General features: G+C 44.4%; 1 protein-coding gene across 1 annotated transcript in view; it reads left to right on the top strand.

Annotated features, from left to right (window-relative positions):
• Window positions 1-27,151, top strand: part of LOC147701193 (free fatty acid receptor 2-like) — a 102,334-nt gene extending 75,183 nt beyond the window's left edge. Inside the window, exon 2 of the mRNA XM_086928592.1 lies at window positions 25,522-27,151. Within this exon, the coding sequence (XP_086784718.1) occupies window positions 25,530-26,495 (966 nt within the window). The 5' untranslated portion in view covers window positions 25,522-25,529 and the 3' untranslated portion in view covers window positions 26,496-27,151. The remainder of the gene's footprint in view (window positions 1-25,521) is intronic.
• Window positions 27,152-27,567: the final 416 nt, after the last annotated feature.

The raw sequence follows: 27,567 nt of genomic DNA, 5'->3' as shown, positions 1-27,567 counted from the left end.
CTGGGTTGGGGTGAGATAAAGACACCACTAATTGAGTGTCATCGGTGTAGCTGATGATTTTCACTCCGAACGGGTTGACAACCTCCTCCAATGGGGACATGTAGACATTGAATAATGTCGGGCTTAGAGATGAGCCCTGAGACATACACCGCATTGGAGGGGGGTTTTGGGAGAGCGGGTGTCATTCTCCCAGACATGAAAGGAGCACTGGCCGAGGAAGGATTTGAACCAGGTCAGCGCAGTGCCCCAACACCGATGTTCTTGAGTCGCTGGATTAAGACCCGATGGTTGACGGTGTCGAAGGCCGCACTCAGGTCCAGGAGGATCACTGCCACTGATCCTCCTGCGTCCAAAAGGGCTCTGGCCTCCTCCACTTCTGCGAGTAGGGCGATGTCAGTGCCCTGCCCTGGGCGGAATCCAGTTTGCGAGCATCTGAGCAGATTGTTGGTCTCCATATACTGCGAAAGCTTTTTGTTCACTAGCTTTTCAGCGATTTTACTGGTTCCAGGGAGGAGAGAGATTGGCCTGTAATTGGCTAAGTCCGAGGGGTCCAGATAAGGTTTTTTAAGTAGCGCCTTGACGACGGCCGCCTTCCAGCTGGAGGGAACTTTTCCCTGGAGCAGTGAGGCGTTGATGAGATGAGTGAGTGGAGGGACGATGGTAGGGTAAAACCCTTGACGAGTTGACCTTGTCACAAGCATCGAAGGGGTTAAGTAACCAAGACCAATAAATGCACGGCTTGCATGGCTGCCCCATATTATGTGACTGAAAATTGTTATCCTTGTGCACTCCAATATTTTGATTTACTCTAAAATAGAATTGAATTAAAGGTTGGCGCGACTCATGCCACAAGGCGTCCTACCCTTGTCTTACAAACACAATATATGGTGTGGAAAGAGACACCTTCCCACAAATGAGTGCGCTCGATTTGCAATGAAACACTCGGGTTTCTTCACAACATTTTTTTAGTTTCATCCATATTTATTCCAACATCTGTGAATAAAAGTTCCATTTGATTTTCCATTCGCTATGGTTTTATAACACAGTTCATTAAAGTTTATCTCTCCAATGGTCAACAAATCTTTATCTCCCAATGCATTTCGGGTCGAAAAACACAGACCCTTCGTCAGGGGACTATGAAATGAAAAGAAACAGGACCAATTAATTCACTGTCTAATAATCACTATGTAAACTAAATTGCATTAACACCATCAAAGAACACATATAATTAATATGGCACATAATCAATATGGCAATACATTCAAGGTTAGCTAAACGTTACATGCTGTGCCTAGTATTATTCCTCATATTGAAAAAGCATAGGACTATCAATTATCGATATCTGTCTGAAAAATGAAAAATAACTGTTTAATACCTAACTCACTCGGGGAAACCACTGTGACTAACGCTCAGTTCATTCGCGCATAGCTTTTTAACTCGCAGCCTAACGGCAGGTTTACTTACATGCGACCATTGGGTCTGAAGCGCAGAGTATGCGACTTTTTCGTCTTGGCGTTCTAACAATTACGCGCCAAATATTTACGAGTTAACGAAGAACTACAGTTCCGGTCACGTGATCGGCAAATACTCCAATCACTGAGGTTCTATACTCTTGTCACATGGTTAGGTATACTAAGGCTTCAAGGAAGTTGGCTATGTAAACAAACTACGGGTGAGAAACCCATGAATACAAATAGAATAACATAAACTAGGAAACGTATCACGTATATTGCATGAAACGAGTAGTCATAACAGGAAAGGATACCATAATTGACATATTGCATGAAACGAATGGTAGAAACAAAAAAGGATGAAGTAATTAACGACATGCATGTAAATTAAAGAAATACTCAATTAGGGGTCTCGGATATAGTTCAAGCCTAATGTTGGGTGGATCTACAGAAAACAGGAATATTCAATTCGGTCATTGAGCCCAATGGGGTGGGCAGAGTTAAGTTTCTTAATGCAAAAGTATTCACATCTAAGTCTTTGTTTAATAGGATCCTGATCTCGGCGTGGTGAGATTTTCTCCAAAACCATGAAGCGTAATTGGGAGATTTGGTGTCTGGCTTCTGACCAGTGACTTGCTACAGTGGATTTTAAATTCATCAGTCTTATATTGCTCTTATGTTCAGTTATACGTGTTTTAACTTTTCTTTCGTTCTGACCAACGTATGTTTTCCCACATGGACATTTAATTACATATATACAGTTCATCGTATCACATGTGCTGTTATGTTTTAGTTCAATTTGTTGTCCTTTGGTGGGGTGAGTGAATTGTTTCCCGCAATAACGTTTCCACAGTGGGTGCAATTTTGACATCTTTGCATGCCTCGATAGGTCATTGTAGGTTTCTTAGGAGTATTCAAAAGTTCTTTAATGTTTTTGGACCTTTGAAACGCAAAAGTTATTTTCTCATTGTATAAGTCTTTTACGTCAGGTTCTTGCTGAATTAATCTCCAATGTTTGTTGATGATTTTTTTGATTTTAGATGCGTCGGTGGAAAATTTCAACACACACACTGTTTTCGCTTCTTGGATTTTTGTCTTCTCTTTTAACATGCTAGTTCGAGACTGAATGGCCACTTTAATTAAAGATGTTTGCAAAACATCATCTGGATATCCTCTTGACTGGTATTTGATTATTTGTTCTTGCAAAACATTTATCAGATCTCCCTCATTGGAGGTAATTCGTTTCATTCTGATAAATTGTGAAGTCGGTAAGTGTTTTTTTAGGGACATGGGGTGAAAACTTTGGAACAGTAATGAAGAGTTTTTATCTGTTTTTTTGATGTGAACACTCGTACTGATAGTATTATTTGAAATTTCCACTCTCACGTCAAGAAATGCAATTGCTTGTTCATCTATGGTATGGGTGAATTTAATGCGTTCATTACGTGAGTTGAGTACCATGATATTATTTTCCAAGTCTTGTCGTTCACCTCTCCATATTATAAACAAATCATCAATGTACCTTTTGTACATAACCAAGTGCTCTGTCCATGTTGGGTTTCCGAGAATAAAGTCAGTTTAAAATTTGTTCATGAAAATATTGGCGTACGAGGGCGCCCCCCCAAAACCCATGGATGTGCCACTACTTTGATTGTAGAATTTTCCTTCCCATTCGAAATAACTGCAGTATAATGCAAATTGCATGAGCTCTATGATTAACAGTTTCTGTTGCTCCTCAAGGTCACTGTTTATTAGGCTCCATTCTAATGCCTCTATACCCTCACTGTGGGGAATAGAGGTATAGAGGGCCGTAACATCAATGGTGCATAGTAAATATGTTTCATTTATATCTAGCACGATGGTTTTCAACAAATTCAAGAAAGCAGTCGTATCCTTAATATATGTAGAAGTCTTTTGTACAATTGGTTGCAAGAACTTATCCACAAATTTCCCTATGGGTTCAGAGATTGACCCACACGCCGAGACGATGGGTCTAAATGGCGGGTTGTTAAGATCCTTGTGTATTTTTGGCGTCATGTATAACTTGGGTCGTCTAGGATGTTTCATTTCAAAATATTGTTTCGTTTTTTCATTGATCCACTTCATGTCATAGGCATGGTCGATGATTTTTTTTTAGAATTAATTGGTATTCGTTAGTAGGATCAGATTCTAAAGGAAGATATATGTCTGAGTTGTTGATATGATCATTCACGTTTTTTATGTAGAAATCAGTATCCATGACTACTAAGGCACCTCCTTTGTCTGCCTTCTGGAATGTTAATTGTTTGTTGTTATTCAGATTTTTCAATGTATTCCATTCACTAGAGGAAAGGTTACTTTTTTTAGGTTTGGTGTATGTTATTTGTTGAACATCTGTGAGGACCGACCGTTCAAAAGCTTCAATAGTTTTATGCGTGAATGGTACGCAAAACGAACTTTTAGGCTTGAATTCCTTATCCCAAGTTTTTTCTGGTTGGGTTTCAGTGGAATCTTTAAAGAAGTATCTCAACTTCAACGATCTGAAGAATTTGAATAATGCAATGTCTGTTTCAGCTGGATTGGAACAATATGTAGGTACAAATGTCATCCCTTTATTTAGGAGTTTAGTTTCAGCTGCAGTGAGTTGTTTGGATGAAATATTAACAATCAATTGGTTTTCGTTTTTTGACTCCTTGTCCTTTCTGCTATGCTTTTTTCTGTTTCCACGTCCTCTTCTTGTGGTTTCTCAATATGAGGAATAATACTAGGCACAGCATGTAACGTTTAGCTAACCTTGAATGTATTGCCATATTGATTATGTGCCATATTAATTATATGTGTTCTTTGATGGTGTTGATGCAATTTAGTTTACATAGTGATTATTAGACGGTGAATTAATTGGTCCTGTTTCTTTTCATTTCATAGTCCCCTGACGAAGGGTCTGTGTTTTTCGACCCGAAATGCATTGGGAGATAAAGATTTTTTGACCATTGGAGAGATAAACTTTAATGAACTGTGTTATAAAACCATAGCGAATGGAAAATCAAATGGAACTTTTATTCACAGATGTTGGAATACATATGGATGAAACTAAAAAAATGTTGTGAAGAAACCCGAGTGTTTCATTGCAACTTGAGCGCACTCATTTTTGGGAAGGTGTCTCTTTCCACACCATATATTGTGCCCCATATTATGGCCATGTTTGGTGAGAGGCCGACTGCGTGTCTGTCATGTCCATTGTTTGAGAAATTATCTTCCAGTATGGTTATATGTCCAAGTTGGTTTAATTCCCAGATCAAATGGAGCACAAAGAAATCCTCAGTGCATGTTCAGATTTGCGCCATCACCTATTTATCTTGAATGCTTGTTCATCTTTATGAACGGTGTGGTCCAACTGGCTGACAGCCCTTCATTCTGATCACTGGATTATGATACCGGCGGGTGGACCATTTGTCAGGGGGAAGATCACCACCTCTGACAGAATCTAGGATGCCGTCGGGCGGTGGTCAGACTCGCATCTCTAAAATGGCAGCTGTGTTGAGGCTGCCACTGCCATTGGGAATACAATATCCATTTCCCACAGCCTTTTCATGGTGGTCTCACCACCATGAAAAGTCTGTTGGAAAGCGACTTTAGGGGCCCATACAGGTCCCCCATCCCTCGTCGGTAACAGCAAAGTGGCCTGGGGAGCGCATGTAGCGCCCCCATGCACATCCATACTCTGTGTTCCATGCACAAGGTGCATGGCATACAGGGCATGGATGCGCACAAAGGGCTCTCTAACAATGTGGCTTGTGCTGAGGCCCTTTTCCTGGCAAAGGCACAAGCCGCAGTGTTAAAGAGCACTTTTCTGACCAACACCACGATGGTCGAATTGTAATTGGCCAGTTATACCGCTGTCTGCCTGCCGGGCTGTCCCCCAGACCGCTGTGATTGCAAGCGCCGGTTGGAACATCCAGCAACAAAATAATGCAGTAAGCGTCGGGAAAGATTTGCACTATTCCTTAGAAAATGTGGGTGCATGTTTGGACTTGTACTATCACCCACTAACGATTCAGGCATATTGAGATTTTCATCACCATTCATAAAACCTCAGAACATATCCATGTTTGCATAAATATTCAAAAATAATGCCCTTTTTCATTTCCACACATACCAGCAAAAACTACAGTTTTGTTAATCTATATATATAAAAACTAAAGTATGTCTGTTTGTCCTTTATGCATTACTACACCATTCATCCGATCGGCATGAAACTTTGGGAAGTTGTTGAGAACACTCCTGCGAAGGTTTCTGGCAAAAAAAAAAAAAATTGTTAAAAGTTGTTGAGTACACTCCTGCGACGGTTTCTGGCAAAAAAAAAAAAAAAAAAGAAAAATTTGGTAAATATCGGTCCCCCGGCATGATGTTTTCTTGTGATTTTTGTTTTTTTCCTTTTGTCTGTTTGCACCTAAAGTTATGGTCTATGAATTTGTTGCGTGCTTTGCTACTTTTGAGTGAAGTTCATGCTAAATAGTTTATTTCGGAAGGTTAACATAGAAAATACATAAAATCAAAAAAGACTTTAGAACTAAGAGGACTAGATTTTAATTCCAGCATCACCAATTACTCAAACATTGTCTGATTTTGAATCTGCCTTGTATTCAGTTCTCTTGTCCGCCAATACTGTGATGATTTGGGGCTAGTTTATAGTTTGGTAGGTGGAGTGTAGCCAATCAGAGTAGGGGGAATATTACTTCTACCTGACAGACTACCGGCAGCCACATTTAGAGATAACTGCCGGTACAGCCATCATCTCTGTACACTGAAGGGAACCGCTGTCACGTTTCCTTTCAATGTACAAAAAGTAGGTGGATGGCCGTCGCCAGGTTTGACGGCCGTCCACCAAACTTTTAACTTTGTTTTAATAAAAATTTTAAAAAACACCTTTTCAAAGCTGGAGTTTGTTTTTGAAAAAACAAAACACTAATGACCACCAAATCCTGGGCGAAAACTCCTGGGTGTGGGGGTCATTATTGCTTTTTTCCTGTCCACCTCCAGATTATTCCTCGAACTGACGAACAGGAAAAAAGTAGTACATTGTCCATCCTAGATTGGGCGGACTGCTTAATGTCCTTTCTTTGATATGTCCTACTGCCTCAAACTATCGGAGGAAGTATTCAGTCGACAGAGCTAATGTTGGTGGAATATTAAATCCCCACCCATCACTAAATGAGCCGTGCAGCCCGAGGTTTTACGCATTTACGTAACCTCTCGCCAAACCCTAAATCAGGTCCTTAAGAAAAGACTAAACACCTGTATGAAACGATATATGAAAAATAAATCCAAGGATAAATTGGTTAAACTTAGAAGAGCCTAGAGGTGATTTATGCTGTTGTACAATACATGTCTCATCACCTCCATGCAGCCTCACTGCCTCTTGTAACTAGAGCACCAGAGGCTACTCATACTCTGGCTCCAGCTTCAATCCTGCAAATATAAGCAGCACCACCAGAGCCTGACAGCAGAGTCAAACTTCTGAATGTATCCACGTAGGCATCAAGTTTGATGCGACCCTAAACACAGACACTTCGTAGTCTTGTTTTGAGATGTATTACAAGCAGACCTGCTATGGCCTTGATAAAATGTCTCTTGAATGTAAATACTCTGCTTCAGAGTTTCTCTTTGATCCTGTTTGCATCAGGGCCCAAAGGCTTCAATTAGAGTTTTCCTGACCACAATTAAGGCAGACTTACTTCCTCTCCCAAAGTGGCGAGGACACCTGCCATGTCTAGAGGTCTGTACCAGGAAGGAAGCAGTTTTACCCAATGGCATCACAGAGGTGCCATTTGTCATAATAGAAGCATGGAAAATGACCCCTCCCTCACCTAATGGGTAGTAAAACACAGCTGTGATAGATTAGCAAGTGCAACTGCTGCAGCATTGATAGCTACGCGCCTATCTTCCCAAACTAATCTGCCTCCAGGCACCAGCTCCACAGATCTGCCTGTAACCTGCATGTCACTCATGCTTGACTGTACCTGTTTTGCTGGTGGTGGAAGTTAGTACTGGTCTGCCCTGCTGCATCTGTTCTGCTGCCAAGGGAAGATTGCATTTACTCCCTTCTGTGAGAGAGGAAATGATGCTTTGCTACTGCCTCTCTGCAATTTACTCTGAGGAGGCAAGTGCTGCCTGAATAAATAAAAAACAAAATACCTCTAACACCATCAATCAATTATTCATTATGCCACAATGGTTATCTAAATTAACCCTGGTCTACCATTTATTTATGGACTCATTCAATGCTTTTCAAATGGTAAAAAGAGGTTACCATCACATAATGTTTTAAGATATATGACCCCTTCTATTTGGAAGCAAACAATACTTTAAACACAGGTACAAAACACATAGACGAACATGCAAACATTAATGTGACCTAATACTGAGACAAAAAATATACAAACAACCATGTTCCAGGTTAGAACAATCCTCATACACATTTCTTATTGACAACAGTGGTCAGTCCTACTTCCTTATCGTGTAATTGGGACTTCATTTTATTCAGCCCTCAATTGTTTCCTTATTCAGGTCTTAGAGCGGTCAGGGACTTATTAGCAAACTCTAATAAAAAGCATTGAATGTTCAGCTTGAGTGTGCCTGATATCGAACGGTGTCTTTTAATTAGGTGGATCTGACCCTCTCTGGGAGGCCAATACTGAAGAAACAATACACCTCTGACACGGACATTGATGGTGTTAGAGGTATTTTGTTGTGTATATTGATGTTAATTTTGATTCCATCCTCTATCATACCTGAACTGAATCACTTTCCCCTTTGTAGAATTGATTAAATAAAAAAAGCGCTACGATGCGGTCGCTTTTCTTTCTTTACTTTCTTCTCTGGCATTTTATGCCACATGTCCAGCCTTGAAGTAAGAGCTCCAACTTAAACTGTACTGACTCAGAACTCATAAAGTGAACCATACAAAATTTCATAAACACAAGCTTAGAGAGATGCTATTTAATAAACATCCTCATTATGCAAAATAATTACCATTTCTTTCAACAGAACACTTTTGAAATTCACATGCCCAGGACAGAGGGCGTGGGGAGGAAAGGAAGAGGGAAAAAGGCAAGTGTAGGATAGTGTAACAAATAAAGTTATTCATACAAATTTGTCTGTGGTCCTATACACATTTCACATTAAGTACCACACCTAACATATATACATTATCACAATCGATTCATGTACTTGAGAGCCTATCCTGTTATCAAAGCACACAGTCACTAATGATCCGTTGTTAACAGGTGGGAGTAGACAAAAGGCGTGTCGACGTTTCGACCCCAAATGAGTAGGCGACGCTATTACCCTACGGCGGGGTCTTCCTCAGGACAGACAGTGTTGGGGTGTGGGGGTGGGGTGGGAGGGCGCCTATAAAGAGAAAGACTATTTAAAAAATTATTGTTTACTATTTTAAGAAAAAAGATGTGGGCTATATGCGCCCTACCAGATTACCTACAAAGGGGACGGTGGTATCCTTAATTCCGTCTGGTGTGGATGGTGGGCCAAGGGCTCCTGGTTTGAAAGAGAGCGTGAGCCTAAAGAAAAAGTATAGGCTACTGTGAGTTTGTGGGCAGGAAATTGCTAAGTCCCACAATTAAAACATTATAATACTACTATATACAATTGTGCAAAAGTGCTTAAATAAGCAAGCATCACACACAACCCAGCCGGGTTAAAATCAATTTAAACACTATCCTATGTTGGAGCAAAAACCACCCCAACCAAAAGCAGGAAAGGTCATGATCAAAATTGTTATTCAAAAATCAGAACGAATGACCAAAGCACATAAGTTCGCCATAAGGTACGAAAGGCAACAAACAGGTTGGACAAAGCTCACCTATTCACGCTAAAGCTCCGTTGCATCGATTTCCAGAAAAAAATCCACTGTTACATAAACCGAAAACCGGCTTCCAGTACTTAAACAAGGATCCTGCAGGTTAAGCAAAACATAGGGCTTGTTCTTAGTTCATTGTTTTACTTTGCTAGGAGGATACACACTGCACGGCCAATGGATTCATTTACTCACCGAAAGGGAAAGTATATTGGGCGGAAAGAATCCCACCATCCACACCAGACGGAATTAAGGATACCACCGTCCCCTTTGTAGGTAATCTGGTAGGGCGCATATAGCCCACATCTTTTTTCTTAAAATAGTAAACAATAATTTTTAAAATAGTCTTTCTCTTTATAGGTGCCCTCCCACCCCACCCCCACACCCCAACACTGTCTGTCCTGAGGAAGACCCCGCCGTAGGGCAATAGCGTCGCCTACTCATTTGGGGTCGAAACGTCGACACGCCTTTTGTCTACTCCCACCTGTTAACAACGGATCATTAGTGACTGTGTGCTTTGATAACAGGATAGGCTCTCAAGTACATGAATCGATTTGTGATAATGTATATATGCCAGGTGTGGTACTTAATGTGAAATGTGTATAGGACCACAGACAAATTTGTATGAATAACTTTATTTGTTACACTATCCTACACTTGCCTTTTTCCCTCTTCCTTTCCTCCCCACGCCCTCTGTCCTGGGCATGTGAATTTCAAAAGTGTTCTGTTGAAAGAAATGGTAATTATTTTGCATAATGAGGATGTTTATTAAATAGCATCTCTCTAAGCTTGTGTTTATGAAATTTTGTATGGTTCACTTTATGAGTTCTGAGTCAGTACAGTTTAAGTTTGTGCTAACTGGGACCCCTTTTTCATATACTATTGACTACCCAGGTCCCAGTACTTTTGGGTCAACCCGTATGTTGTAACATTGAAGTAAGAGCTGGCAGTGATGGGTCTACAGAAGTGGATGGCAGGCATTTTGTTTTGGTGCATCTTCACTGCTCACAGGCTTGTGCACTCTGAAATCAAAGAAAAGGCACTACCTCTCTCTGAATAGACCTGTCCCCCGAGAGACAGATCAGGAGCCTTCTCACAACGGATTGATACCTCACACTAAAGTTAAGTGGTCGGTCTGAGGTCGATAAAGTTAGTACCATTGGGTTGGGTAACAATAAACAGCGGTTATTCGGCGTCAAGATACCCTTCTGCGCGAACGCACAAATGCAAGTTATCTTTATAAGGTCTCATTTGTTCAAAAATAAACTCCTTCTCACAGAAATCATGTCACCCCCTCCAGCCTACCCAACCCTCTTCTGACCCAAGTGCTGCATTAGCTGTTACATGCAGTTGTTAATCCATCTGCAGGGTGTGTGCTTTTTAGGTCGAGCAACCGCACACATGCGCTGCCTGCAAGACCTCCTATATTCACTCTAGAGAGAGTAATTTCAGCTGCTGCCTCCAATTGGTTCATTACTCCATTGCTTTTGTTTCCTGTCTCCTTGTTGGTCGGTGTTCCAGATACATAATTTCCGTTTGGAAGCCAGGAGCACTGGCCAACTACAGTATCACTACACTGTAGGTCTTTATGCACCTATTCATCGCCAACTTTTTTTTTTAACAAATGCCGCTTTGCGCTCTTTCTCTTTAAAGGTGGCACGCTATTTCTTTAGACTGGGCTCGTCTAAACAATGGTGTGGCCGGTATTAAAGTGAAAGAGCAGAATGGGGCACTTTTATTAAAAAAAAGCATGTTTTGTCGACTTGAGAAACAAATGATTTTATTTGTAAAAGCACCCCATCCTGCTTTCACTTTAAAAGCACATTTGTTTTGAAGAGCCCTGTCTAAAGAAAGTAGCGGGTCACCATTAAAGAGGAAGTGTGGAAGAGGGCCCTGTATATAAAGAAAGAAGCTCTTCTTCCCTTCCACTACCCTATGACGCAAACGTAGCATTTCCCCATAATCAGACAGCCGCCGACTGAAATGCTGTGTGCTTACCTCTCAGCACGCAGGGAGTGAGCCGGTTCGTAAGCAATCTCCTGAGAAACTTGCCTCACTTTAAGCCCACATTCAAATGATTATTTAAACTTTTACGAATACATTTTAAAACAGATTAATTTCTTACTTTAATGTGACTTATTTCTCTTCATTCCAAAATAACTTTTTACTACAGGGGCAGTTTACCATCACCAGGCATTCTCTAACGATCTTGCGTGAGTGTAATCTTATTCTAGAATGGCGCGTACTTTCAGTATGTAAATAAATTGCCCACTCCCATTCTGGGATAATTGCTTTTTTACAAAGCCTAATGGTAATGCGACTTGTTCAAGATGGTCGCTACTTTCAAACAGAGCAGGAAAGTGTCAATGTTTTCATTGGACCTCAAACGTCTTCTGCTTAACTAGTACGTGGTAAGAAAACAGAGTAAAGCTACAGTCAAGATTGTTTGAGGAGGGCTAGTGATGTAGATTTGTTAATGTTCTGCATGGTAAACAACGTTAATCACGATTGTTCCCGCATAGAATCACAACCCGGTCGATACCACGACCGTGTTGAGACTCCGCATACCATTACTCCGCAAGTCGGAACAACGACTTGCGGAGGAGGGGGTGGGGAGGTCTTGGATTTAAAATCCAACACCTTCCTAGTGTCCACACAGACTGCAGTTGGAATAGTAAATTATACTATTCCAACATCCAGCGCCCCCACTCCGCAAGTCGTTGTTCCGACTTGCGAAGAAATGGCATGCAGAATCACAACGCGGTCGTGGTAACGATCGTGTTGTAATTCCATGCGGGAAAAAAGACTGCGGGACAAAGAGCTAGGGGGCATATTATCAAGGGGGTTTATCTCCACTTTTTTGGCTTTAAAAGCCAAGAAAGCGGAGATAGGGGGAGGAGCTTCGCGGGCGACCAAGATGGCCGCGTAAGCTCGGAGCTCCGTGGACCGTCCGATCCACCGCAACTATCCTGCCTGAAATCCTGGTCCACGTTGGTGGCACTGTAATGCTGACGGCCTACTGAGGCGGGGAATGCAATCGGCTTCCAAATCGGTGACTCCTGAGCAAAGTTACGTCGAGCTGAACTCCGCTCCGTGACGGTGCCATTGTCTATCCGGACTTCGTCACTCCGCCACTTCGCTCGACCTGACTACACGGACCCTGCCTGCCATCTCCTTGGTGCAGACACTGCGCGCCTGCCTTGCCCTCGTCGACCTGATTGTGACTTTTTGATCCGACCGCCTCTCGGCTGTGGACCCTAACCTGCTGCCGCCTGTCCCTTGTTCTTGGGAACCCATCATGGCGGGCAGAGGCGATCCGGACAGGGCATCAAATAAAGGCGGTCGGGGTAAACCGCAGACACAGAACAACCGCATGGAGCGGTATGTGAATCTCAAGTCGCCACCTACGTCGGGAGCCATCTCTAAAGGGGCCCCAGTGTCTGGCCCGCCGGACGGCTCGGATCCTACCCTCGTGGACATCATGGGTGCCATCACCAGCCTCCGTGCCGATGTACAGCAGCAGCACGAGACTCTGTCCCATAAGGTGGACTCCATGGCCATTGATATCTCCCTAATCAGGACCGACTTGGGCAAGACGAATGACCGTGTGAGAGCGCTTGACATCAAGACCACTAGTCTGACCTCGGATGTCTCTGAATTGCAAACTGAGGTCCGGAACTTGCGATCGACTGCCAATCTTTTCTCAAAGCGGCTGGAGGACTTTGAGGGGCGAGCCAGGCGGCAGAACGTTCGTATAGTGGGGGTTCCGGAAGGGTCCGAGAATGGCGCAGCGGACCTGTTTGTGGAAGAATTGGTCAAAACACATCTGGCGCCCTCTGGACTGAGCAACTTCTTTTCAGTGGAACGTGCCCACCGTGTGCCAGGGGGTCCACCTAAAACGGGGGTGACGCCGCGGCCAATTGTGGCGCGCCTTCTCAATTTCAGAGATCGTGATGCGATCCTCCAGGCATCCAGGTCGCACGGGCCACTACACTATCAGAATGCGGAGGTGCATTTCTACCCGGATTTCACCAGGCTGGTACAACGCCAACGGTTGAGCTACGCGGGAGTCAAGAGACGCCTCAGGGACATGGGTCTCAAGTACTCGATGCAATTCCCAGCGAAGCTCCATGTGGAATTCAAGGGCCGTGCCTACTTTTTTGACTATCCGGATAATGTGAGCGAGTGGCTGGACACTGTGACACCAGAGCGGGCTGAACATGAGGAAGATGTCGGAAGCGCCTTGGGCGGAGCGGAGCGGCAAGAATGAACTGGGAGCCGGAGCTACCCCTGCCTCGAATGACCGCCGAGATGGTGTTTTTGGTGTGATTAATCTCTCCTTTGTTTTCATGGTGGGTGGCGGGACGATTTCACGGAGATTCCTTACTCCTCTGGGTCTTCGGTAGAGTAGTTTATGGGGCGACAGGCACACTGCTGGTTGGGGGGGCTTTTTAGTCTAATGCAGGGGTGCAGGGTGGGGGGTTGGTTGGGTACAGTTTTGTTTTGTTCTGTGTTTCTTTTTCCTTCTCTTTTGTGGCAAATGGACAATGGCGATCCTGGACTTTTATTGATGCAAGTGTCTTTTGGGGATGGGTGGGGCGGGCAGTGGAGGGATGAGGGGTAGGGTGTTGAAGATTCTTAGTTGGAATGTTAACGGGTTGGGTGATCGCATCAAGAGAGGGGTGGTTATACAACTGGTTAAACGACATATGCCAGACGTTGTACTTCTTCAGGAGACGCACTTGGTGGGCAACGCCTGTAAAGCCCTGAATCGCAAGGGATATAAAATGGTGGCGCATTCGGGGTTCTCTTCCGGCTCCAGGGGGGCGGGAATTCTTGTGCGTGCATCCCTTCCCCTAGAGATAGAAACCACCGTGATTGATGATAGGGGGAGGTACGCCGCCGTGGCTGGGAGATGGGAAGGGCGTTCGCTTACGTTGTTGTCTGTGTACGTCCCCCCAGGGCTCCAGTCTAGTACTTTTCAGGACCTTGGTGGTGCCATCTTGTCTATGCCGGCTGGTCGTTTGATTGTGGGGGGTGACTTTAACTCAGTTTGCTCTGGTCTCCTTGATCGTCAACCACCTCGCGACCTACGTGGGCCCCAGCTGTGGCTGCCGTCCTTCCTTGAGTCTACTGGGCTGGTGGATGTGTGGCGGCTTTTGCACCCCACGCTCCGTCAATTTTCTTTCCTGTCGGGCGCGCACGGGAGCCTCTCGCGTATCGATTATGTCCTTACGCTGGCTTCGGACGCGCTGGCCGTGTCCGAGGCCCGCTTTCTTGCTCGGGGCGTCTCAGATCACTCCCCGCTATGGGTCTCCTTTGACTTTGGAGCGACTCTGCCGGAACGCCCGGCTGCAGTCAATCCATGGTATTTCCGTGATTTCAAGACCCGCTCCCTTCTGGCCAAATCTATTGACCTATACTTCTCTGAGAATGTGGGCTCGGTGGAGTCGGCCGTTACACTGTGGGAAGCTTTTAAGACGGTGCTCCGTGGTGAGGCCCAGGCACTAATTGCTGCTACCCGTCGTGACAGAGACTCAGCTATGCTGACTATTGAGCAGGAAGTGCTACGCCTCGAGGCCCAATTGGGGTCCGATCCGGACCCCTTGGTCCTCCACAATCTCTCGCTGAAGCAAGCGGAGTACCACGCCCTGGCCACTAATGCCGCTCTTGTCCTGGCCAAGGAACAGCAAGGTCGCATCTACGATGTGGGCGATAAGGCCGGGAAGCTGCTGGCTTGGCTCGACAGAAGAGATATGGCCAGTCGGGTGGTGCCGGAGCTTCTTGGTGACGACGGTGCGATCCTCACGGATCCCAGCGCCATTGTGGATTCTTTCGCAGACTACTTTCGGGGGGTCTATGAGTCTGCCTCGGACTGCTCGGAGGCGGACTCGACGGCCTTCCTTTTTGATATCGACCTGCCCAGTCTTTCCGTGGAAGAAAGGGAGGACCTGGATAGGGACATCACCGCGGACGAGGTTGATCTGGCGATCCGTTCACTTAATTCCGGCAAGGCCTCCGGGCCTAACGGCATACCAGTAGAACTATATAAAATCCGCTCGGACGCCGTCTCCCCGCATCTCCGTAAGATGTTTCTGGAATCCTTTGAGAGGGGCTCTCTCCCCCTGGACCAACGATTGGCCACCATCGTGGTCATCCACAAGGAGGGCAAACCACGGGACGTTTGTCGTTCTTACCGTCCTATTTCCCTCCTTAATGCGGAGCCCAAGGTCCTTGCCAAACTCTTGGCTAATCGTTTGATTGGAGTCATTGGTGATCTCGTGCACCCCGATCAGTCTGGGTTCATCCCCCACCGTAACACTGCCCTGAACTTGCGTCGCCTTCATGGGGTTATGGCCCGGGCCCACACTCTTGAAGAGCCGGCTGTGTTGGCGTCCCTGGATGCCACTATGGCCTTTGACTCGCTTGAATGGCCTTACTTGTGGGCGGTTCTGGCCAAACTCGGGTTTGGACCGGTTTTCGTTAGCTGGGTGAAGCTCCTGTATGCTGACCCGATGGCCAATGTTACAGTCAATGGCCGCCTATCGGCGCCATTCCCCCTACGACGCGGTACCAGACAGGGTTGCCCCCTGTCCCCCCTATTGTTTGCCTTGGCCCTCGAACCCCTTGCAGCGCTGTTGCGGTCACATCCCGACTTGAAGGGTATCGAATGGGCCCCTGGCTTTGAGGACAGGGTCTCCTTGTACGCTGACGACATATTGCTGTACATGTCTTCGCCTTGCAGGTCCCTTATTGTGGCCTGTGACGCCATCAAACTCTTTGGGCGGTACTCTGGCCTGGTTATCAACTGGGCCAAGTCCTCGCTATATGTCCTTAAAGGAGATACCCCGCGCCTCCCTAGGGGCTTCGGTATTCAGATTGCTTCGCGCGGTTTCAAATACTTGGGTATCTATATATCCGGTAATGCCAAGCTCCGGTATGACCACAACCTGCTCCCTCCTCTTCAGCGATTGCGACGGGATGTCGACAGTTGGCGCCACTTACCACTCTCCCTCCTTGGCCGTGCCGCCCTTTTCAAGATGGTGGCCCTGCCTAGATTCCTGTACGCACTACAAAACACGCAAGACCCTGTCCCGGCCCGCTACTTCCGTGAGATCGAAGGCCTTCTTCGTAATCTCCTCTGGGAGGGTCGCCCTCGCGTCGCCCTCCACAAGCTCACGCTCCCTTGGTATGATGGGGGCATTGCCCTCCCCGATGTGCGCCGTTATTATTGGTCGTCGCAGCTAGCTGCCCTGAACCATGGGTTTTACGGCCCAGTGGTGAACCCCGGATACGCCATGGATAAGTGGTTGACGGGCGGCGGTAATTACTACCGTGCCCTGTATTCCAAATCCTTCGACCGCAAGTTAACGGGTCCCACCCGGACGGCAGTCCGCACCTGGAAGGCGGTTACCAAGGCGCAGGGATGGCAGAATAGGCTCACGAGGTTCACTCCCCTCTTTGACTCCGACATCCTGGGTAGGCTGTGGCACACCAAGGGTTTTGATAAGTGGGACCTCATTGGTATTAGCAGGGTTGAGGACATGCTCTCTAGGGGTTTGATTAAGACCTTCCCCCAGCTACAAGCTGAATACCAGCTGGGCGCGACAGAGTTCTTCCGTTATGCGCAGCTGAGACATGCGCTGCTTTCGGCCTCTCCGCCGGACGGCGTCATTCCCGAAAGTTCCCCGCTGGAAGATAGAATCCTGGATGGGCATATGCCAGACAGTGCAATTTCCCTCTCGTACAAGAAGTTGATTAATACACGCACGGACCTCCTCCTGGGCTTGAGAGATCAGTGGGGGGCGGATGGACTTGAATTGGACGACGAGGATTGGCAGAGTGCGGTTTCCTCTCCTAAGGAGGTTGCCATTTCTTCCCGTCTTCGCCTCGTACAGTTTAAGGTCCTGCACCGGGTGTACGTGACAGGGCCCCGATTGATGCGTATGGGTTTCTCACCTGACGGTCTCTGCCGCAGGGGCTGTGGGGCTCCTGCTACTTTCCTACATATCCTCTGGGAATGCCCGGTGATCGCCTCCTACTGGAGAAGGGTTCACCGAGTGATGGCGGAGGTTACTGGCGTGGCATCCCAGGCGGAGGCCCGTCGATGCCTCTTGAATGTATGGGAGCCGTCCGACCACAACGTTGCACAGACTAGGTGGGTCACCCTTGGGAACATGGTGGCGAAGAGGGACATAGCCCCGAGATGGGGTGCGACTGAGGCCCCTCTATTGGTGCAGTGGAAGGCCAACATGGACTGGTGTATGTTTAGGGAAAAGACAGTCTATGTGGCCAGAGGGAAACCCCGGACTTGGACGAAAATTTGGGGAGCATGGAACGAATATAGGGGAAATGTGTGTCAACCGCCCGAACCAATTGATCAACATGATATCGCTTTTCCCTGACCTGTGACGCCAACTGAGCATTGATGTTCTTTCTATCTCCTGATACCTCCCCCGCCCCCCTCCTTCCCATCCTGCAATCTGCCTTTCTTTAGTGTTTTCTGCCTTATTCCCTACCCATCCCCGACACCCAGCGTCACGCTTTCTACACTGCCACTTTCGCGCCCGCGGGCGCCTGTTGTTGTTTTTCTATCATAAAATCAACCTTTGATGATTCTGTCTCGATTGTTTGACACTATTGGTCTCCTCTAATCTTGCTGCCTTGCCTCCGGGATGTCAGGCTGAATAGCTGTGTGTTCTGGTCTCAATAAAGGTTTTCAAAAATTTTAAAAAAAGAAAAAAAAAAAAAAGAAAGCGGAGATAAAATTATCTCCCTATTACCTAGTAGGAGATAGCGACCATCTTGGGCCCCACTTTGCATGTCAGTGATATTTATCACTAATGACATGCAAAGTGGGCGTGCCAAGATGTTAGCGACTGAAAACAGTCGCTAACTTCGCTATCTCCTATTACCAACTTTTGGAGATATTCGCGCTAAGCACGAATATCTCAAAAAGCTAACACCTGCCCTGAGCAGTTCTTAGCCATGTTATCCAATGGGAGGTGGATAACATGGCTAAGAGCATTAGCTCAGTAATGCATGAACATCGCTGACTTTTTCAGCGATATTCATGCATTGCGGTGATTTTTATCGCATTTGCGATAAACCTTGGTAATACCAAGGTTTATTTGCGGTAAAAATCGCCGCAGCTCGGCGGTACATTTTTGTCTCTAACCAAGCAATAGCGATAATTATCGCTATTGCTTGGTAATATGCCTCTATATTCGTTCTGCATATTTGTACTTTGGATCTAAAGAGGAGTCATTTTCAGCCGGGGCTCCATCTCCACACTGGCACATGTGAGCGGAGGGCAGCGCAGAGATGTCGAGAGTGGTGGGAAGTACGGGTGAGTGTTTGCTCCTTAAAAGCCTTTTGTTAGCTTTAATACTCGGTTACAGCAATGCAGACACCTGCAAATTTGGAGATGGGGCTTTCCACAGGCTAATTTGTTCCTGCCCCTATGCTGACATGGTAGCCAATGTGCTATGCATTAAGCCCTTTAGAAAACACAACTTAATTGGTGGCAAAGTCATGCTCTTAATTAATGGAGAAGTCGCGCCCTATTGTGGTAGTAGCATCAGGGTGTCAAAGAACAGAGGTGGGTGCAGGACACCATGCCCCTTTCTTAACACCCTTTGTGGTGTGTGGCCATGTTCCTGAAAAAATACGAATGTACAGCAGACAATCTCAAATCACAGTCCCATCTCTCACGATGTTGCTCGGAGAGGAAGGCTGCTAAGTAAGTCTGCTTTGATGGAAGCAAACTGCCCCCCTGTGAGTTAATCAATACTTGACAGAAGTAGCCAAATGTCACATTTATGTATTTATTTATTTATTTAGACATTTTTATATAGCACAAACTTTACCCAGTAGTGTCAAAGCGCTTTGCAATAGAACAAAGTAAATTACATGAATAGTGACTGTAGTATGGAAGTAGGTGTCACTACTAATAGGTACTTGTTGTGAAACCTCCAAAAACAACAGGTTATAGAAACATTCAATATTTTAAAATGCGAAAGGTGGTGCAAATAGAGTGGTACAACTCAGAGTGCATCTTTACAAAATTACAAACAATGTACATGCACAGAGCATGGCAGTTGCATTTTGATGTCACCATGCATGAAAATAAGTTTAAGGAAGCAAGTTCAAGGGAATCTGCTTACCATCCACATTCACTTTTACAGCTGAACAGCTTGCCCTCTGCGGATTACTTCCTTATTGCACTGTGGGCCTTTTTAGGACAAAGAACCGAAAGTCGCTGCAGGGTACCAACAGTAGAGCAGCCCATCTTACTCAGTCGGTTCAGTTCAGTTCAAAATACTTTATTCGGTTAAAAACAGAGAATAACCATAAAAGTAGCATGAAAAGGTACAATTTACAATGGGTCAGGTGATCATTATTTAAAATCTCAGCAAAAAAAAAAACATATAAGAAGACAACCAAAATAGATACATATATACAGCATAAAAGATTAATTGATTTGGATGGATTTACGACACTTAAAAACTGATTTAAAAAATTCAACAAGTGATGCTACCATAAAAACAGTTTCCATTTTCTGACACTCTAAGAACGCTAAGCGGCATCTATACACATTTAAGTCTTTGAGAATGGGAATAATACGTTTTCTTCGATAAAAAGTATAAAATTTACAAAAGAATAAAATAAGAATATCGGATTGTGGGAACACATCATCACATGGGCAGGGACATAAGTCTTTTGCCCAACAATTCATCACAGGAAAAGATAATAACCTAAAAACAATGTTAAATCTAAACCGGGTTAAAAGGAAACGTTCATGGTTGGACATATATAATGATAGGTATGGCTGTAGTTTCTCTCCATTTATAATTGCCTGATGTGCAGAAACAGTCTTTTTTTTCACCTCCTCCATTTGTCTTTTGTCCCTGAGGTGAACAATACACAGATTTTTCAGACCTCTTCTTGATATATGTGCCATGGATGACGGGTCCTCAAAATATTGAGCACAACTTAATTCTTCAAGAAAGTTTCTGACATAGCATATCCATTTGAAATTATTAATATTGTCCAGTGCAAGAATGTCCTTTAAAATGGCCCGGTTAACCACGCATTCATCATTTGTCCAAACCCTGTGCCAAAGAAGAATTGGCTGAATCTTGATTGTATCAGTGAAAAACACCACACCCAATTCAGCATGGCATATAAGGGTCGCAGTGCTCTCAGGGAGCTGCCACAGAATGTGGCGTAAAAACTTATTTTCCATGGTTTGAATTGTACTAACATTTGAGTAACCCCACAATCCTGAACCATAAGTAGCTACGGCTATACAAGTAGCATTATAGATAGTTAAAATTTCCTTTATGGGTTTTTTCCCTAGCTTTTTCATAAAACACTGTAAAGCCATAATAGTTTTGGAAAATAGCAGGGTTCTAGCATTAATTGCAGAAGTCCATGAGCCACTTTCATAAAACAAAATGCCCAGGTATGGGAAAGTAGCGGTCTTCTCTAAGGGATTGGAATTTATAAAAATTGGCTTCAAATGCCTGCTTGTTCTTGTCCCACAATACATAGACAGGGACTCACTCAGGGACTCCTGTCTTTCAGTCTGCAGTGTCACAGAGTGCCCCCCCAGCACTGGCCGCAACTAGGCATGTTTCCTGCTCTTTCGCTTGTCTGTGTTTCACCTTGCACAATTTCTGAACAAAGCTTAGTGACTCTACTAAAAACCTTACTGTGTTTTGGGGATTTCTAACAGACATACATTTATAGTGTGCACTTTTTCATTTACAATGACAATAGCTCCAACAAATACAAAACCTCTTGCTAAATTAAAAAAAAATGCTAATTACAACGCCAATAGCTCCAACTGCAACAAATGACAGACTGCCATACCCTTTCCAGGGATAAGCAGTTTGACTGAGCGATTTGGTAACAAGCTTTGGCAAAGCCAATAGATTCACCTGTATTAGATCTCCTACCTTTGTTGATGTTTTAGCCGTTGCACAGCAGCGTGAGTTGCTGTGCATCATGGTTTAAAGAAAAGAAAAAAAGTGCTATGATATGGTGAGAACTTGCAGGTATAAATATTCAGATCACTTCTGAACCTGTGGACTTTACCAGGAAGAGGACAGCCCAACTATACAATCTACCCTGCTGACCTGCTTCGCAGCCAAAGGACTGCTTTGCTGCCCAAGGACTGATGTTGCTGCACCAGAGCTCTTCTGCTTTGAGTAGCCCTGCTGAAACCAACCTGCATGTGTGTCCCAAGGCTCTGAGTTCTCCAAGGGTCAGTCGGCTGACCTTCTGTTCTCAAAGCCACAGGGACGCAACAGGCTCCTCTGTCCCACACATCATTGAAGCAGGACCACGCATAGCTTCGACTGCTGCACAAGCCTGATCCAGTGCAACACGTTTTGATGCCTACCACTGGCCCAGCGCCATGCAGTTCCTGTAGCTACGACAAAGGAATGCATATGCCCTCACCGGCTATCAACCCTGACCTAGTGCAACACATCTTGACAATGTTACAGGCTCAGCTTGATGTGGCACGACACATCCCAATGCAAGTCCTGGCAAGCCCCAGCGGCTTCACCAGCACTGGCCCAGCACGTTGCACCTTGACCGCAATGGTGACGCATCGCTACGCCATTCTTCACACGCTTCAGTGGCTTCCTCGATGACAATGCAGGACCTTGCAACCACAAGCTCCTGTTGATGATTGCTAACTTTCCTGCTTGACTCATCTCACCATACAACCTTGATTCACAAGCTGGACATCAACGATTTCTTGTTGCCGGCCAGCGCAACTCAGTGCAAGGACTTCACATCACACAGCAACCAGGAATTTAAGGTACTCTTGTTCAGCTGGCCTAAGTTGGTCCCTCTCAGCGTACCTGTGCTCCATCGTGGCCAGCCTAAACTTGTGACTTTTTCCTGGTCCGACACAACCAAATACCGACAGTTGGTGTTTTGAGCTTTTAGGCACTATTTTCACTGAAATCTTTAAAATTACATACCCTTGGTTCTTGTTGTCTTGGTGTCAAATAAGTTATTAAATTGTGGTCTATTTTTCTAAATTGGTGTGGGATTTTTCTTATGTTGTGTTTTCAATTTATAATTGTTCGATGTACTGCATAAATAGCCTGACTGCTTCTGTATGAAGCTACCAGAGGTTTAAGCACAGGTTAATTTGGGGTTTGCTTGTGTTTCACTTTGACAGATTTTGTGGTTCCTGCTTGTGTAGGGTTTCAGTCCCCTCAGCCAGTAGCCCAATTAAAAAAATTCACCCACATACATTTTAATATTAGTCTGCCAGTTTAACCACTGGAGAATGTATGCTTAAGGGACATAACCTCAAAAAACTATGGAGCCTATTTTGGTTGTTTCTTCCAGAAGTTTTGTACTTCTTCTATGTTTATATCTGTTTATGGAAAGCATAAAACAGCCCGTTAATGCTTAGCTCTCTCTCTTTAGTGTGTTAGTTAACTGTGTTATGCTATTCTGTATCTATGACAGAATTGTGCATGATATTCTTTCCTCTACTGAGACCTGTTCCTTGTTTTACAGAAGGTTACACAGCAGACAAGTGGCTCCATGTCATGTATAACAACTTCGACCAATTTCAGCATTTTAACCAACAATGCTTTGCATGCTTGGAGCTCATAATGATGTGTTGAAAAGCAAAAGTGCACGCCCCACAATGGGCTTGCAATATTGGCATCATTCCAAGTGAACAAGGTGGTTTCTGAGCAAACTAATTGACTATTGATCACTTGATTAGGGTTTTGGGCATTATCAAGTGAATGGTTCCAACTGTGGGCAAATTATGCAAGTTGGCCTTTGATCTACTCAAAACTGGGTCCAGATTGACATCGATGGTAATGGAGTGTTGTCCTTGAGAAAGGCTAGAGAGAGGGGTTTTAGCACATCGCTAGGCTTCTTATTGCTGAGTTCCTGAAATTATTTCAGGAACACATTTTTTTTTACCAAAAAATCTGAACTTGAAATAAACTTTAAGGTTAGAATTAGGTTTGACATTTTGGAACCTGGTGTGTAAATCCTGATCTCTGCACTTGATACACTCCTTAAACTGTTCAATGAATTTTGATAAACTCTTTGGTAACACCTGGAATGCTATAGTAGATGGATCAGATACTACCACCAGGTAAAGAAAGCTGTGCCTAATTCTGAGTTTGGGATTTGAGATTCCAAAATTCAGTATTGTGGATTTAAAAAATGTCATGCCATTTCCTAAAGTAAAGAGACTGTTGAATGCAAAGGTTCCCAAAGTCAATAAGATCAAACATAGAAGATATTTGTCACCTAAAGCTACCTTTATAATTGCATGAGTGTAGACGACATTTCTTCATATCTAGCCATGATTTCTAATAAATTTATAAGGGAACCTATTTTAAGAATTAGACTGGGGATAGACCCTTAACGGAGAAGTGAAGGTTTTTAGGTAAAATTAGACTCAAATACTGACTTTCTTCTTGAATGTGGTCTCTTTTTGGTAGAAAGGAAAAATTGGTGTGGCCTATTTTTAAAAAAATGTTATTCCTTTACATTGGCAGAAGTCTTAGCTAATTCATTTTCAATTAAAATATTTGATATTGCACTAGCGGGAGTAAACCACAATTAGGTAGCTAAAGAACAGGAACATTCTTCTGACTGATCTAGTTTTGAATATGGAACTATGCACCTCAAGAATGTTTTTTCCTCTCTGTGGTCCTTGGTACATGTTTTTATTTACCCTTTTAAAAGTTTTTGGGAACCAAAATTCAACTGATATGTTAACATAATACTACTGTGAAGTTACTTTAAGTTTGAGGTTCCATGTAGAGATATGAGGCACTTATTTAATGCACTTTATTATTGCACTTTGCATTTGATAGTCTGATCTGGATTTTTTTACCTAGACCTGTGAAATTATGTTTGTTTATACAGAAAATAACTTAATGTGTTGACTAAAAGTTGTTATACGTGTATTGTCTATTAGTGACCTAAAATAAATAAAAGAAAAAGAATTTCATCAAAAGGCCCTAGAAGAGGGACGAGCGAGCTATGAAGAGCTAACTGGTACCCACTAGCTGTGCATTCCTCTCCACCTTGGCTTCCTGGCGTCTAAAAAGGCCTCTCAATAGCCTCTAACATGGCAGTGCAGCTTGGTAGAATCAGCTACGACTGATGTAGTTATGATGACTGACTCAGCCTTAGTCCTACTAGCCCTTCAGATCTCCCAGTTCTTTACCGTTCAGTGAAGCCTGTGTGGAACGTACCACTGATAAAGGGCCTGATTGACTGATATCCCATCCACCGAAATATTAATCCCATAGGAATTAATTGATTTTTTCTTTTGGCGGGTGCAATATCTGTCACTATTGTGAAGGAGTAACCTGTCCGCCAAGATCTAAATCAGTCCCATAGTCTTGTTTCTGATTGGGTGGAAGCTCCTGGATCTCACAGTGTCATTGGATTGCAAAGTAGGGATGGTGAAAATCACCACAGAGCTAATCTGGGTTATGCCAAACAAGGACAAGCAGTTTGTCAGAGCGGAGGGAGTTAGGGACTGACTGCACCCCACTTTCGCTACTGCAACTGTCCCTATCTGACCTCAGATGTTTAGGAGCTGCATGGTTTTCAAACCCATTGTGTCTTCCGGGAGGCAATTTATTTAATTGGGACATTCCACCTATTGGCAGATTCAGGGTTGGACTTGGACACAGAATAAACCTGGGCACTAAAATAAAAGAGACTCTTTTTAAATATTTGCAAATCAGGCCAGCTTGGATTGTTTGTGGTAAAATCAGGGAAATCAACAGTAAAACTCAGCCAACCAAACCAGTAAACAGGCCCACAAACAGCCACAAAACCGTCCCACACACCGGCCCACCAGGCACTGCCTGATTGCCCTATAAGCCAGTTTAACTCTGGGCATAATGTCCTGATAGACTTCTAGCCTGATGTAGCAGGATATGTGAGGCATTGAACTCCTGTTCGCTTGTTCAGAGTTGAGCCAAAAGCACGGGTCTAAGTGGTAGAGCGGACGTCTAGAGCAGGCTGTAAGGTTATAGTGACATAAAAAAACATCAAGGCCTGGGTGTCATGCAGGCTCTAGCAAGAATCAAAGTAAAAAATAAATATCAGTTGTGCATGTTCTACACTGTTTGTTTTTTGTAGTTTCTGTTGTGAGACCTGGTCACTAATAAGAAACACTTTTCTGTTTTCTTTCAGACACAAGAATGGATGTAGAAAGCACTCAGTATGTGGTGCTGTCGATCTACATTATTACCTTCCTGACCGGCTTTCCCTCCAATCTGCTAGCCTTCTACACCTTCTTCATCAGAGTCCGCCAGAAGCTGGTACCCATAGACATACTCCTGCTCAACCTCACCATCTCTGACCTGCTACTCCTTCTCTTCCTTCCCTTCAAGATGAACGAGGCGGCCTCCGGGATGCGGTGGAACATGCCCCCTTTCCTCTGCCCACTGACTGGCTTTTTCTACTACAGCAGCATCTACACCAGTACCCTCTTCCTGACAGCTGTCAGCGTAGAGCGATACTTGGGTGTGGCCTTCCCTATCAAGTACAAAATCAACCGTAAGCCCCAGTATGCCATAGTGGCCAGCCTCATCTTCTGGGTGCTAGCAAGTTCGCACTGTAGTGTTGTCTATATTGTACAATATGGAGTTCCCAACAATGAGACTGACATTAACACAAATCACTGCTATGATAATTTCTCAGAGGAACAGAAAAGAATTCTTCTGCCTGTCCGGCTAGAAATGTGCATAGTGCTCTTCATCATCCCTTTTATCATAACTCTCTTCTGCTACATTAATTTTGTAAGGATTCTGATGTCACTGCCCAACATCTCATCCAAGAGGAAGCAAAGGGCCATCGGTCTCGCAGTGGCGACCCTTGTCAACTTCATCCTCTGTTTTGCTCCCTATAACATTTCCCATATTGTTGGTTTCATAACAAACAAAAGCCCTGACTGGAGGGTTGGTGCCCTGCTTCCGAGTACCTTCAATGCCACCCTGGACCCGGTTATATTCTACTTCTCTTCCACTGCTGTGCAAAGGACTTTCATCGATTGTTTCACATTGATACTTAGAAGGCTTCATTGCCTCAAACCAGTTCGGAGGACCATGATACCATCATGTCAGGCAGCAGTGGAGAGAAGCAAGGAAGACAGATCTTCCATTTGATTGGTGGACCTGTCTTTACATGGCATTGGGCAAAGAGTTCTATTTGCCAAGGCAGCTCCATGCTTTATGCGTCCTAAGGAGGGTCTATCCCTGTAGCACTAACACCTTGACCCTACATCGCTTCATTTGAAAGTTGAAGATGCTTATTTAACAAGTCTCTCTGCTTCTGAGGCAATGCTTTTGGGGTACAGGAATCACTCCAAAATGGCGGTAAGCTTCGAGAAGTGGACCAAAAACACTGCTGCCCCACTCTCCTTCTAAAAAGCAAAAACGTGAGTTTGTAAATTGACAATTGTGGCTTGCACTTGCATACTGACCTTTACAGCCTGCTCATAAAGCAAAAAGGAGTAAATGGATGACTTCTTGGAGAGACAGAGAACACTGGACTAGGCCGTGATGGCTCCAAACTGCAACAAGGGAAAGGTTAAAGGTTAACAAAGTTACAATGTTTTTCATTTCCATTTCCTGTGTGTACTTGATGGCAAATGCTATGAGCTCCATTCCAGAATCGTCTTCAACCTTTTCTATACCTCAGATACAATAGGCACATCAGCCTTTTTATTTATGAACTATCTGTCCTAGAACAGACTAGCAGTGCTAGCGAACCCGGGGCTGTATGAAATCCAGCCACTTCAATTTAAAAGAAATTGCACTATGTATTATTGTTTCTGTTTCCTCCGAGGAATAGCCATAAGTTAAAATGAAGGAATATTTACCGAGATGAGGAGGTGTTCTTCTGAAGTTAAGTAAGGGCAGGTGCTAATTCTTCAGCAGCTTTTTGGCAAATGGCAAGGAACAGTCATTGGCTTTTCCTAGGCTGAAGAAGGTTTGACATCTATTCACTAAATTGCCCGGGGAATGCCCAGACACATGAGGATACTTCAGGCAGATCAATATTAGTGTGTTTTGTTTTAAAGACTCAGGCAAGCTCTGTACCCAGGTGTAGACCCTCTTTTTCATGAACTAGGATAGCGTCTTGATGCACACTCATTCCAGCGCCTACGTCCATATATTACCACATTTCCAGATTGAGCCCCAACGTCACAATTCCCACCTTACCAGGCTGTTTTAT

The sequence above is a fragment of the Lissotriton vulgaris genome, chromosome 7, assembly GCF_964263255.1.
Source record: "Lissotriton vulgaris chromosome 7, aLisVul1.2, whole genome shotgun sequence".
NCBI classification, from domain to species: domain Eukaryota; kingdom Metazoa; phylum Chordata; class Amphibia; order Caudata; family Salamandridae; genus Lissotriton; species Lissotriton vulgaris.
Note: the sequence above shows the minus strand (reverse complement) of the source record. Positions and strands in the feature narration are given on the sequence as shown.